The sequence below is a fragment of the Phyllostomus discolor genome, chromosome 6, assembly GCF_004126475.2.
Source record: "Phyllostomus discolor isolate MPI-MPIP mPhyDis1 chromosome 6, mPhyDis1.pri.v3, whole genome shotgun sequence".
Classification (NCBI taxonomy): Eukaryota; Metazoa; Chordata; class Mammalia; order Chiroptera; family Phyllostomidae; genus Phyllostomus; species Phyllostomus discolor.
The window spans coordinates 50,652,599-50,665,470 of record NC_040908.2 but is presented as its reverse complement, the minus strand read 5'-3'; the positions used below and the strand labels follow the sequence as shown (position 1 = coordinate 50,665,470).

The 12,872-nt window shown below is 43.2% G+C and overlaps 1 protein-coding gene across 3 annotated transcripts in view; it reads left to right on the top strand.

Moving 5' to 3' along the window:
* Positions 1-2,837: 2,837 nt before the first annotated feature.
* Positions 2,838-12,872, top strand: part of ARHGAP25 (Rho GTPase activating protein 25) — an 83,897-nt gene continuing 73,862 nt past the window's right edge. Inside the window, exon 1 of one of the 3 annotated variants that reach the window (XM_028517291.2) lies at positions 2,838-3,281. In XM_028517291.2, the coding sequence (XP_028373092.2) occupies positions 3,221-3,281 (61 nt within the window). In that variant the 5' untranslated portion in view covers positions 2,838-3,220. Of the gene's footprint in view, positions 3,282-3,301; positions 3,560-12,872 lie in introns of those variants that run through there. The other 2 variants (XM_028517290.2, XM_036028138.1) reach the window with 2 other exon arrangements.

The window sequence follows — 12,872 nt, the reverse complement described above, 5'->3', positions numbered from 1 at the left end:
ACATCTAGTTCTTCATTTTCTGAAGGTTAGGAAGAGGGGAGCAGCACTGCAGTGGAGAACCACACTCTATCCCTAACCAGGCAGCCGGCTGACCCACAGTGGGCTTGGAGGGAAGGCTGCTGGGTTGGGCCTTTTCAGGGGTGCTTTTCCTCTGATTGCCTTTCCAAGTATTCACAACCAACTTCCCCATCAGTCATGAGTTTTTCCAAGCCTTATAGGAACCAACCCCAGAGAGTAAAGGAAGTTCTCTGTATTTTTCTAAATGCTATCTTCAAAATATTTTCAGAGTTCCTAAGGGAAAGGTCCCAGGACTGAAACTTTGGATGGCGAAGATGCTGTTGGAGTGGGGCTCAGAATAGCTATCTACTGCCACCAACCCAGGCTAGAACAGAAGAAAGAACAGTGTTGTTTGTGCCTGGCATGCATTAATGTGGAATCAGGGCCTCAAAGTCTCCAGTTCCGAGTAACCCAGCACCCCCAGGAAGGCTGGAGGATAGCTTGGTAACGTGGGTTGGTGTGATGCATTGGAGTCTTGATATTGTGAGTCTTGTAGTCAGCAAATATTCACTGCCTTCTCCTTTCTTCCTCCCCCGCAGGGCTGTGTGTACTTCCTGACTCACTCATTTTGGACTTGACCATATGGTGTGTGTTAGCTACTGGAATGTGAGCAGACATGTTGTGACCAGAGACTTCAAATATACTTGTGTGGTGCTTCTCTCTTATGCTCCTTTCATTCACAATGAGAAGAATATATCTCAGGTCACCACTGTTTCTTCAGCTTGGTCCCCTGAATACAAGTTGTGGGTATGTTTAGTTTGAGATGGCTATTAGATATCTAAGCAGAGATGTGTATGCTTTGGGGTCCAGGGGGTTCTGGGCTAGAAATCTGCATTGGAGTCATTAGCTATGTGACATTTAAAGCTTTGAGACAGATAGACTTACCATGGTGTGGGTGTGGATGGAACAGAAGTCCACTGAGGGAGTCTTGGTTTCCTTCAATATTTACAGGTCAGAGAGATGAGAGGGAAACAGCAAAGAATTAGAGATGGAGCAGCCAGAAAAGCAGGCAGACCACCAGGCCAGGGAGGGGTCCTGGGAGCCAAGAGGAGGGAGGGCTTAGAGTTGGAGACAGTGATCAAATGTGTCCGAAGCTGATAAACAGTGAGATAACATGGAGAATTGACCAGTGAGGCTTAGTGACGGGGATGTCATCGATGTCCTTGATAAAAACATATTATGTGGAGTCATGGGGGCAAAAACACCAACAGAGGGGATTCAGGAGAAAATAATAGCAGAGACATTTGCAAGTGTAGATAATTCTTACAAAAGCTTTGCTCAAAAATGAAGGCGAGATATGGTGGTGTCACCCAAGAAGAAAGTGTCCTCAAGAGAGGTTTTTTGTGTTTTTGCTTGTTTTGCTTTTAAATAATGGGGAAAGAATAACAAGTTTGAGTGCTGACTGGAATGATCCAGGAGAAAGAAGACATTGATGATGAGGGGGTGCCGACAGCTGGTGCATCCACTGTCATGAGGAGAGAGGAGAGTGTGCAGGCTTACAAGCAAGAAGGTGGATGGAACAGAAATCCACTGAGGGAGTCTTGGTTTCTTTCAATATTTAGAGGTCAGAGAGATGAGAGGGAAACAGCAAAGAATTAGAGATGGAGCAACCAGAAAAGCACCCCCAGGAAGGTACAGCGGGTACAGCCGTGTGAGCCTGCAGACATTCTCTTCCAGTTGCAACAACTTTCTCAATGAAACCTGAAGCCAGATCATCAACAAAGGGTGAGCACTTTGGAAGTGAAGAAAGTATGACAGAGTCATCCAGGAGGGTCCAAGAATGAATGGACTAAGGATGGCTTACGTGCTAGCCAGTAGTGACTCTTTTACCTATCATCTAATAAAGCTTCATGCCCACCCTATGAAATAAGCCCTATTATTTGCCTCATTTACAGTTGAGGAAATTAAAGCATAGAGTGGTGAAGAAACTTGTCCTAAATCACACAGTAAGAAAGTGGTACAGTCAAGATTTGAACACAGACAGCCTGGCTCTGGGCCCAAATATTTAGTCACTCGGAAGGGAGACTCAGTTAAACATATGAAAGCCTGTCATGGAACTGAACTAAATAGAATAAGGGCTGACTTAACATTTGTGGTGCAACCACCATCCGTTGAGCTCTGTACCAGATGCCTGCACAACTCCGCACAGTCCTGGTTCTTGTCAACCCCCTTTTACTGCTGAGGACAGTGAAGCCCAGAGAGATCCAGTTGCTGGTTAAAAGCTGGAGAGCTAGGAAGTGGAAGAACTGAGTTTTGACCTCATGTGGTCTGATTCTCAAACCCACACCCTGTACACAATGCCAAAGAATTATTATAATGTGTGAGAGGGGCTCCCCACATAAAGCAAACTTATCAGCTAAATTCATCAGAACCCTCCTGCATCAGGCTGAGGTCACATGGAACCTTCATCCTGAACAGGTGGAGAATTTACCATGTGATCCTTAGAGCAGGAAACATTTGAAGAAAGGTAACTTAGGGAGAAAGCTGATTGTCTGACTGACCCTTTTTGGAGGCCCGATCCATTCCGTGAGGAAGAGGGCTTACAGGTACATGGAAAGAGTCTCAGAATTTTCTTTTTCTGTTAATCAAAGCTATAGCCTTATATTATAAGAGCACTTGTTCTACTTGTGCAAGCATTTCCGAAAAACATTTTCTTAAGAAAGAGTGCTCATAATGTATCATCTACCCTGAACAGCCACCACTTCCTCAAATGCAAGGAAGCAGACAGTTAAAAAAAAAAAAAAAAAGCCGAGAGGCAGCCGTTGTTTATCACGACCTCTCCTCAGTGAGGCCTGAGATTCTTTCAAACGGGAGCTTTGCTTCCCATGACGCAGAGCGAAGTGTCAACTGGGATATTTCTGGTTAAACTGAAAGCAAGAGGAGCAGGGTGCACACTTCAGGGGGGACCACCCTCTAGGGACGGTGGGTGGGGTTTTGTGGGGGTTTGAGTGCGATCCCCGAGTCACAGATGATTGGGGCTTTCATCTGAGAGAAAGGAGGACACACGCTGGCAAATCAATCTCAAAGCCAAGATTGCCTGTGAAGCTATCATACACGGAAACCCCGCATACACGAGCCAGAGGGAAAGCTCGAAAAGGCAAGAAGGGCACGAACTGAGGCAGACTCGTCACTTCAGCAGCTACTCACCAGAACCAGAAGCAAAATGTCGCTCAAGTTGCCAAGAAACTGGGACTTCAACCTGAAAGGAGAGGCTGGGAAAATAGGTATGGTCGATGTCTCTTTGCTGGCTTTGTGGTTCTTCTACTTGAGCACCCACCATTTGCATGCTGGTCTGTAGGGCACATAGTTTACCTAAAAGCGGATCTTGGCAAACCTGGGTTTGGGGAAAAATTTGCATTCAAGTTGATAGGTAGGCTCAAAGTTCCCACATGCTGGGAGGGTTTCTGTTTTGTTTGGAGGTGGTGATGGAATGGTTCTCCTTGGAGTGTGGGATCTGAGTTACTTTGGATGCGTTAATGCTATGGTTATTACACATAAAACTGTGAGTTTTTCTCTATCATGGAAGGATAATTTCCATCCTGTTTGGACACTTGTTTATATTGTGAGTGGGTTTTGATAGGAGCAAAGAGAGTAGTCCTTCCCAGTGCTTGATCTGTGATTAAACTCAAGGTAGCCTGGTTTGTGAGCCCCTTGGGTCTCCAGGTCCTCTCTACCGACTTGGGGCTGAGGTGGGGTTGGTATTTGCAGCAAAAGTAAGCAATGTAGACAAGACAGGAATATGGAGACATTTGAAGGCATAATAAAGACAATTTTAGTTAAAGAGACAGGATGGAAGGGAATTCTTAGAGGATTTGAGGAAAAGTAATGCATTTTAGATAATTATCTTAAGGGATGCCGGCATGTTTTCTGAATTCTCTGGCCTTTCATCCATACTCTTCTCATTAATGATGTTAGTGACACATTGATTTTAATCTCTTCTATAACTGTTATGGATTTCTTTATATAGGTTTCTTTTACTATTAAACTGTTCACAGTAATTTAGGGTAGAGCAACTGGGCCAAAAGTGATTCCCTGTGTTTTATACTTCTGCCCATATGGTAAGGCAACTTCCCTGATATTAGACAAGTGTAAGGTGTTTCTAATGGCTTGAAAAAGGTTTGCTTCCAACAAGGTTTAGACTTGGGCTTCTATGGTGGTTAACGTGATGGTAGAATAAATGATCCATTGTAAAGTCACATATTGGAATATCAGTATGTAGGTGTGAGGAAGGATTTGAAAGAAAATTGAGAGTAGTCAGAGAAACCATTTATTTTAGTAACCAGGAAGGATTAGCAGTCCTATCCAAGCTAGGAATCATGGCACGCTGGGGTCGGTTCAGAGAGCAGACAGCGTGAGTTTCTTTTACATAAGCAAGAGATTCTTCTTCCAACTACTGTTGACACCAATGTATTTGGCTAATTTATATTCTATTATAGGCCATAAAAATTAGTTTTTAGAAGTAAAACTTCTATGGTTCTGTTCCTTTGAAAGTGTCCTGCTTCTGCTTACCTGGCATCATTTACCTCCTCACCATCTGTGTTGGATAGGTCTTACTCACCTTCTGTTTAAACATGGGAAATGTAGGAACATTAATGATTAAATGATGTATTGATTAAAGGGTTAAAAGATTTTTTTCAGGGATATAGGAAATTACCACATTAGTGCTCAAGTCTGCATAGTCTCAGATCTGGGATTAGGTTGGGCAGATTTAATGCTTTCTACCAATGATTCTTAAGTCATGGTCCCATGGACAGTCTGTATCACAGTTACCTAAAACGCTTGCTCAACATGGAGACTCCTGGGCACAATTCCGACTTGTGAAAGTGGAATCTCTGGAGGGAATCCCAAGCCTCCGAGGTGTAAGGAGTGCTCGCCCCTCCATCCCACCAGGTGAAGATGTCTCGCTGCAGGGTCTGTGGTCCACATCGGTGGACTCAGAGTGACCACTCTTCTAGAACAGAGCACGGTGCCTGGTGTTTGTGGGCCCACAATAAGTATTTGGTGACTGATTACCAGCAGATGATATCATTTAATACTATTTAGTAAAAAAATAATTACAGCCCTGACCTCTGTGGCTCAGTTGGTTGGATATAGGTAAAAGATTGCTGGTTTGATTCCTGGTCGGGCATGGGTTTGGGTTGTGAGTTTGGTTCTTGTTGGGGTGTGTAAGAGAGGTGACCAATGGATGTTTCTCTCTCACATCCATGTTCCTCTCCCTCCCTTTTTCCCTCCCTTCCCCTCTTTTTTAAAAAATAAATAAATATAATCTTTTTTTTTTTTAAAGATTTTATTTATTTATTTATTTATAGAGAGGGAAGGGAGGGAGATAGAGAGAGACAGAGAATCTTCAATGTGTGGTTGCTGGGGATTATGGCCTGCAACCCAGGCATGTACCCTGGCTGGGAATCGAACCTGGGACACTGTGGTTCCCAGCCCGAGCTCAATCCACTGAGCTATGCCAGCCAGGGCTTAAAAAATAAATAAATATAATCTTTAAAAAATAATTACATTGTGAAATACAGAGGAGGCCTTGTCATTGTCCTTGCCATTTGTAAGTTTGTCATTCAATGAGATTGGACTTTAGTCAGAGTACCTTTTGTGAGCATCACATTGATGAGAATTCAAATTTTAGACTGAGTCCTCCAAGGCAAGAGTGTCCCTGACTCAACCATAAGACATCCAGTCCCCTCTCCAGAACCCTGTGTCCAGATGTGAACTGGCTTCTTATGTCAGAGAAGCTCACCTCTATTAAGACGACGTGTGGAACTGGGAGTCATGTCAGGGAAGCCAGGGACCTATGGTTTTTCCAGCCTGGGCTAGTGAGGAGTAGATAAGGGTTTCTCAACCTGGGTGCTATGGATATCTTGGGCTGTGTAGTTCTTAGTGATGGGGGCTAACCTGTGCATCATAGTGTGTTAGCAGCATCATCTGCCTCTACACACTGGATGATAATACTACCCCTCTACTGCCACCAGTTGTGACAACCAAAAATGTCTCCAGACATTGCCAGCCATCTGGGGAGAGACATTTTCCCTAGCTGAGAACCACTGGAGTAGATGTTCACTAAAAGGGTGTGGCTTTAATGTCACTTGAAACTAGAACCCAAATATTACCTCATGATTCACTGTCCAGGTTAATTATCAGGAGGCTCTTAGTAAGTGAAAACTTCAGGGGTATGGGTAGTAGCATACAGAATAAGCAGGTTCAGCACATACTTAGGAAAATAGCAAGAAACTGACCCATTATGTGGCTCAGAAAGGGCCCCAGCAGGTTTTTTTTTGTGGCGGTCTGAGCTTCCAGTTTCCCCTAAATCTTGTGAGTGCCGAACCAGGGCTGACGTGAAAGTGAAAGTTTCTGAAAGTGGTGGAGGGACTCTCCACTGGACTTCCAGCTCAGAGAGCTGGAGAGGGCCCTGCGGGATGGCAGGGCTCCCGGGAGACCACCACCATGGGACTGTGGGGGTAGGGTTGGCGGGGGGAGAAGCTGACCCTGGCCACTTTGCGTGTGGCCTATTGATGCTGGTGGGCTTGGAAGAAAGGGAAATGCAGAGCCAACAGACTTGACTTGAGGTGGCACCAAGAATACAGCCTTCTTCCTTCGATCTTTTATCATCCATTTTAACCCAACAGTTAAAATCGTGACAGCCTTCCACTGCTTTCCCACATTGTTGCTCAAATCTTTGATGCTTTCACACATTTGTCTTTCTAACTCCATTGTGAGGCCTGGAGGGCGGGTTGCAGGACATAGGAACCTTTCTCACAGTGTCCGGAAGTCAGACACCCAGTGCTTCGCATGTAGGTGTTCTATTGAGAGGATATTGACCATGCAGGGAAAGCCTTCTTCTGCCCTGTGGTTTGGGAGTGTTTAGTTGGAAGATTGCTGGGTGAATTTCAGGACCACCCACATTGTATCTAATCACAGGCTTACCTTTATTTTTCTCAGTTCCCCAGGCCAGAGTAGGGGAGAACAGGCCCTAGAGAGCATGCGACTCTGAGATACACAATGGAAGTGACTATGGAGAGGTGGTTGTTTCAACTCTTTTCTCTCTGAAGTTTAATATTGAAAAAAATTATTCAGAAACAAAAAAATCATTATTCTAGTCTCTCAAATAGTAAAGTGAGTGATAACAATAGTGGAGGGTTTTTTCCACTATTTTTTTTCATCTGATAAATCATGATTTGTCTGATATAGGGTCTAGGGTCTATTCCTTAGAAAATCAGAGTAAAGGGAATGAAAACATTTGTACCTTTGTAAGACCTTTGTAACTAGACCAATTTATAAAGCCATACAGCTTTATGCAATGTAGTTTATTATTCTTATTTAAAAAGTCATATTTGAAAGTGTGATTTTAAGTAGATAGATGTATCGATAGATACTTACACACAGAGATAGAATTAAATATATGAACAAACTACATAAGTCAATAAAAATAATAATAAAATTAACAGACAACATGAATAGACATTTTGCAGCATAGGAATAATGTTGCCGATAAACGTGGAAATATTTTTAATCACAATAGTCAGGAAATGTAAATGAAAAGCACAATATACTGATTTTTGCCCACAAATTGGCTAAAATGAAAAAGTCTGACAATACTGGTGTTCCGAATGTGGAGCAAAAGGAACTCTCCAACAACTGAGGGTACAACCACTTTGGAAACAACTTGGCCTTGCTTAGTGACACTGATGCACGAACCTGCGGAGTTGGCACCTCACTCCGGAGCCGTGCCCTGGAGAAGCTGCTGTGCGTGTGAGACAGAACAGGTGGGTGAAGGTCCACAGCAGTGTGACTACAATAACAGAGGACAGAAAACGACCTAGATGCCCATTAATAATAAAATGGAAAAATAAGTTCTAGTATTTTTATAACATGAAATGCTACATGAGAGCCAAAATTAGTTACTTACACATTCGAGTGCAATTGAATTGCACAAGCAATATTGGAGAGAAAAGGGAAGTCACACAAGAGTAGAACAAGATTCAGTTATATTTAGATTAAAAGTTACATATGTGTATGTGAAAACTGTAAAGAAAAATGAGCTGACTAATATAAAATTTCCTTCTGGAGGGGAAAGGAAGCGAAATGCACTTGGGAAGCATCAAGGGTACCTAACCTCAGTAATAGGTACATGAGAATTTATTTCATTATTGCATGTGAAGTAAAATAAGACATGAACATGTAAAGAAACCCTAAAAAATCTGGAGGGATGTTCACAGTGTGTTATCAGTACTTAACTGTGGGTGAAGGATTTATGGGTGATATATACCTACACACATGCTTATTATAATTTTATAAGTATTTTGCAGGGTTTTTAAAAATAATGAAAAGGTATTAACTGTGTTTTTTAAAATACTCAGAGCTAAAACAAATTCCAAAGTGCTTGGCCAGGCATATTGGCACAGGTCTTAGAGGCAACAGGTGCTCTCAGCAGCCAGCTGCAAAGCCCTCATCTGCCTGCGGAGGTTGAAATAAGCCAGGATCCACACCTGGTCATCTGTAGACTTTCTGGGCTGCTAGACCCAGGATACTGTGTTTTGTTTTGTTTTGTTTTTAAAGAGTGACATAGCCCCCCCAGTGACCAGGCCAGCCTACTTGAGCATATGTCTCGCTTTATCTGAACACCAAAAGACTGGTTCTCCAGCTTGGCAATCCCAAGACCACCCACCCCCTGCTGAGCATGCCTGTGTTTTGTGTCCAGCTTTGTGAAACTTACAATGAGCTAATTTTGACTGGCCTGCATTCTGGACCAAATGTAGTCTATTTTCTGTGGCTCAAGCCTTTGCACTCACTGAGCAGCTCCTGGTCCCTGATGGATAAAGGTCCACACACGTGCAAGCAAGAGTCAGGGACAAGAACATGCCTTCCTCAGACAGTGGACATGGACACAAGGGGTTCTCCTCTCAAGGTCCCTTCCTGTCTTTGTTCCTTGTTCAAGTAAAAATGTTGGTCCCTATGTTGTCATCGACTTACCTTTAGGCAAAAATTAAATTCTTTCCAAAAGGCACATGCCTCTTACTGCCCAACCTGAGAACCTCCTGGCCACTTGAGGAACAGGGACTGATGTTGTCCTAAACATCAGGAGAGCGAGGGCCAACTTGAGTAGTGACAGGAAGTCAAAATCTTGGTTTTCGGTCTCTTATGGATACTTTGTGTTAGGTTGGGAGCCAATCTGCACTTGGATGGACAGCGGTGAGCTGAATGGCTCTTGGTGCGTGTGTCTCTGATAATGTGTCTACGGTGAGATGCTGCATGATCCTGTATGCAGTCATAAATATCTTCCAGATTTGCTAGTCTGCTGTCTCTCATTTACAGTTTATAAAGTATGAGCACAGAGTGTCCAATGGGAGGACTAGGGAGACACCACCTGTCCCCTTCAGAGCTGGGTCATGGACCTTTGAGTAATGAATGCCTTCTGTGGGGGTGTGAAATCCTAGTACTAACTGAGGAGAGTAAGTTGGTGATGATGATTCCTTTGCACACAAGACTACTTGAAAGAGAAGAAGCATAAGTCTCATGAAGCAGCATTGTGGTTGGCTAATTGGAGACAAGAGAAGAGAGTGTGTGAAGAGCTGAAGTGAAGCCCCAGCTTTGGCCACAGCAACTAAGACCAAAGGGCACTGTGGGGAGCCAAGAAAATACCCTGGGAGATCCATGGGGATCCCAAGCCACTCGGAGTGATTACGTCTAGGGGATGGTGCATAAATTGTGTAGACTTCCCAGATGGGAACTGACATATAGAAGTTACAAAGAGAGGAAATCATTTACATTATTTTGTCTTATGCTTTACTCATCATCATTTTTCTCCTTGTGTAACCTTCTTCACCTCCAACACTTTGAATACTTTTTTAAAAAACAAAAGTCACCTTACAAAAAAAAGTTATACCCATAGGTCTGGGAGCTAAATGTAAAGGCATTCCTGCTCTCTGTTTCTGCAGGGCTTATGGGCTAGTAGGGGCACAGGCAAGGGAAACACTTCTATGACATCTAGACAAGCACTGGGCTGAGCACCGCTGTGGGAGCCACCGCAGGGAGCTTTTGCATAAGAGCTGGTCCTGCCCCGTTCTTCCATCGCTGCCACATTGTTTTCTTTAAGACATAGACATGTGTGTTCTTCCTTGAGTCTGGGACTTGCCATTTTTCTCACACTGCTTTCCCCATACACAGTCTCTATTCCCTGGAGAAGAAAAAACTTTCTAATTTTGTATAGCTCCTCCCTGTGAAGGTGTTAACACTGAAAGTCCCTATGACCTGGCCTGATCCCCTGCCCACTTGTCTCCTCCCACAGCTGCTTTCCCAGGCACACCCACACTCACACACCAGACCTCAGTCACATCTTATCTTTTTCAGTTCCCTGTTCTTTCTCTTTGGCCTGGAGCCCTCTCTACTCGGGGCTTCCTTACTACCATTCAATTCCTATCCATGCTTTTAGTTGCACGTGTAGACATCTTGTCCTCTGGGAGTCCCTAAGTCTACAAATCACTGGAAGGAGAGTATAATAATCCTTCCTTAGGCCACTTAAATAGAGGCTCATAGCTCTAGGGACTGTGGGTTTCCTTTGAGGTGAGCTCAGTGAATGCTCCTGAACTTTCATGAGATCAGCCAACCCTAGCAACAGATGGCTTGGTTTGGAACAAAGAAATTTGTCCTTAATCAGTAATTCCCAACACCAGTGCTCTAGGGCCTCCCTGGAGAGAATAAACTCAAATGCCTGCAAAGAGCAGCACTGACAAAATATTGTCTGAGGGACGAGTTGCCCACTGACTTTTCTTGCTTGGAGTGTGGGTGGCAGGGAGAGGGTGTATGGCACAGAAAAGAGTGCATGGGCTTGGGACCCTTCTGCTAATTTGCAGTGAATCCCAGGACAAGTTGCTTAACTTAATTATTAAATAGGATTAATAATACATATGTTGAAAGGAAGAAAATATTTCATGCCTACAACATATGTTAGGTGTTCAGCAAACATGTGTTTCTTTGCTTATAGGTAATCTCATTTCCAACCTCAGATCAACAGCCTCTCAGTATGGGTTCACTGAGTTATGCTTTAATGTTACACCTTCATTTTTTTATCATTACTGCAAGTAATGATTTCATGACATTTGTTCCTGAGTATGTTGTAAAAATGAGAACAGGGAATGGACAATCCTGGAGACTCTCCTATGTGTGGCTCTATGTGAAAAATTTGTTAAGAATTCAGTGCTCAGAACTGCTGTCTCCTTTGAGGGGCAGCATGCTTCCTCCTTTCTGGTAAGACAGTTGTGCAACTTACTGTGTTTCTCAGTTTGTCTTGGCTGTCAGGAAGCTCAGAGTTGAACTGATGCTCAATCACAACATTATTTTCCTCTGTCTTTGATACAAATTTATGTCTTGATTTCAAATATATTTTTTATTTAAGTAAGAAAACCCCATTAAATCTTTTCTTTTAAAAAGAGGGTGTAAGTGCACACATTATATCAGTATACACAGGAACCCTGTGAATAGATTTCATACTTATTAGTAGCAACTGGGCATTACAATTTTTAGTTCCTAAATGAAAACGCAGTTCCACTAGCACACATGTTCTTTCTCTAGAGTTACATGAAATGATGGTATCTGTAGTACACTGCTGCTGATCATTTCATCCCATTTATTTCATACATTTATTCATAAAACATCTATTTACTGTCTCTCTATAGTAGGCCCATTTCAAGGAGCATTCTCGATATCATACTTCTCATACTGAGAGCACTCCCTCACCCACACCTCCATCTTTAAAAACCAAGTGTTTTTCAACTTTGGTGCCACCACATATTCTCCATAAGTTGTGAGGTGCCCATCACAGGACTGCTACTGGTGGCAGTGTCACTCACATGACAACTGCTTCACTTCCTTGCTTCCTCCTTGTGCTACCCACACAGATGTGCACACACATGGATCTTCATTCCAGATGGGGCAGGCAATCCTCTACTGCTGGACCTCTGGTCTGTGGCTTCTAAACCATTTGTATGCCTCTTTGTTGGTTTGGGAGTTTCAAAGTGGAAGAAGTGTTAACAGTATAAACATTTTGAGACTGATGTAGAATATTTTTTAAAATATTTTAAAAGACTTTTTGAAAGATTTTATTTATTTATTTTTAGAGAGGGAAGGGAGGGAGAGAGAGAGAGAGAGAAACATCAATGTGTGGTTGCTAGGGGCCATGGCCTGCAACCCAGGCATGTGCCTTGGCTGGGAATCGAACCTGCGATGCTTGGTTTGCAGCCCATGCTCAATCCACTGGGCTACGCCAGCCAGGGCTTTAAAAGATTTTAAAACTTAACAAAAAGTAATTTCAGACAAAATCTGAACTAGCTACAATAAAATAAGCCAGCTATATATAGTAAGGTAGTTAGAAAGCTAGCTTTGGAGTCAGAGTACTTAAATTTGAATTCTACCATCACTAACTACTGGCTATGTGACCTTCACCTTCAGTTTCTTCATCTGTAAAATGGGCACATAGTGCTGACCCATGCGGTGATTGTGAGGATTAAAAGAGATGGTTTTTAACAAAGCCTTCACATAATGGCACCCTCGGTATGTGCTTCATAAACATCGGTTGCCACTACATCACCACTCTGGGCATTGCCAACATGTAGATATGATATCCACTCCTATTAACCAAGTCATTGCTAAATGCCACAGCCAGCAGTGTTAGGGTTTGGCCTGTCTTAGTCCAGTTTAGTTCTTTCTTTTCTCTAGAGAAATAGTCTTTACCACATCTGTGTATCCACCCTCCTGGCCCACAACCACCTGCTGGTCTGCAGTGGGCTGGCCATGTCTTGTTCCTACTGCTCTTACCC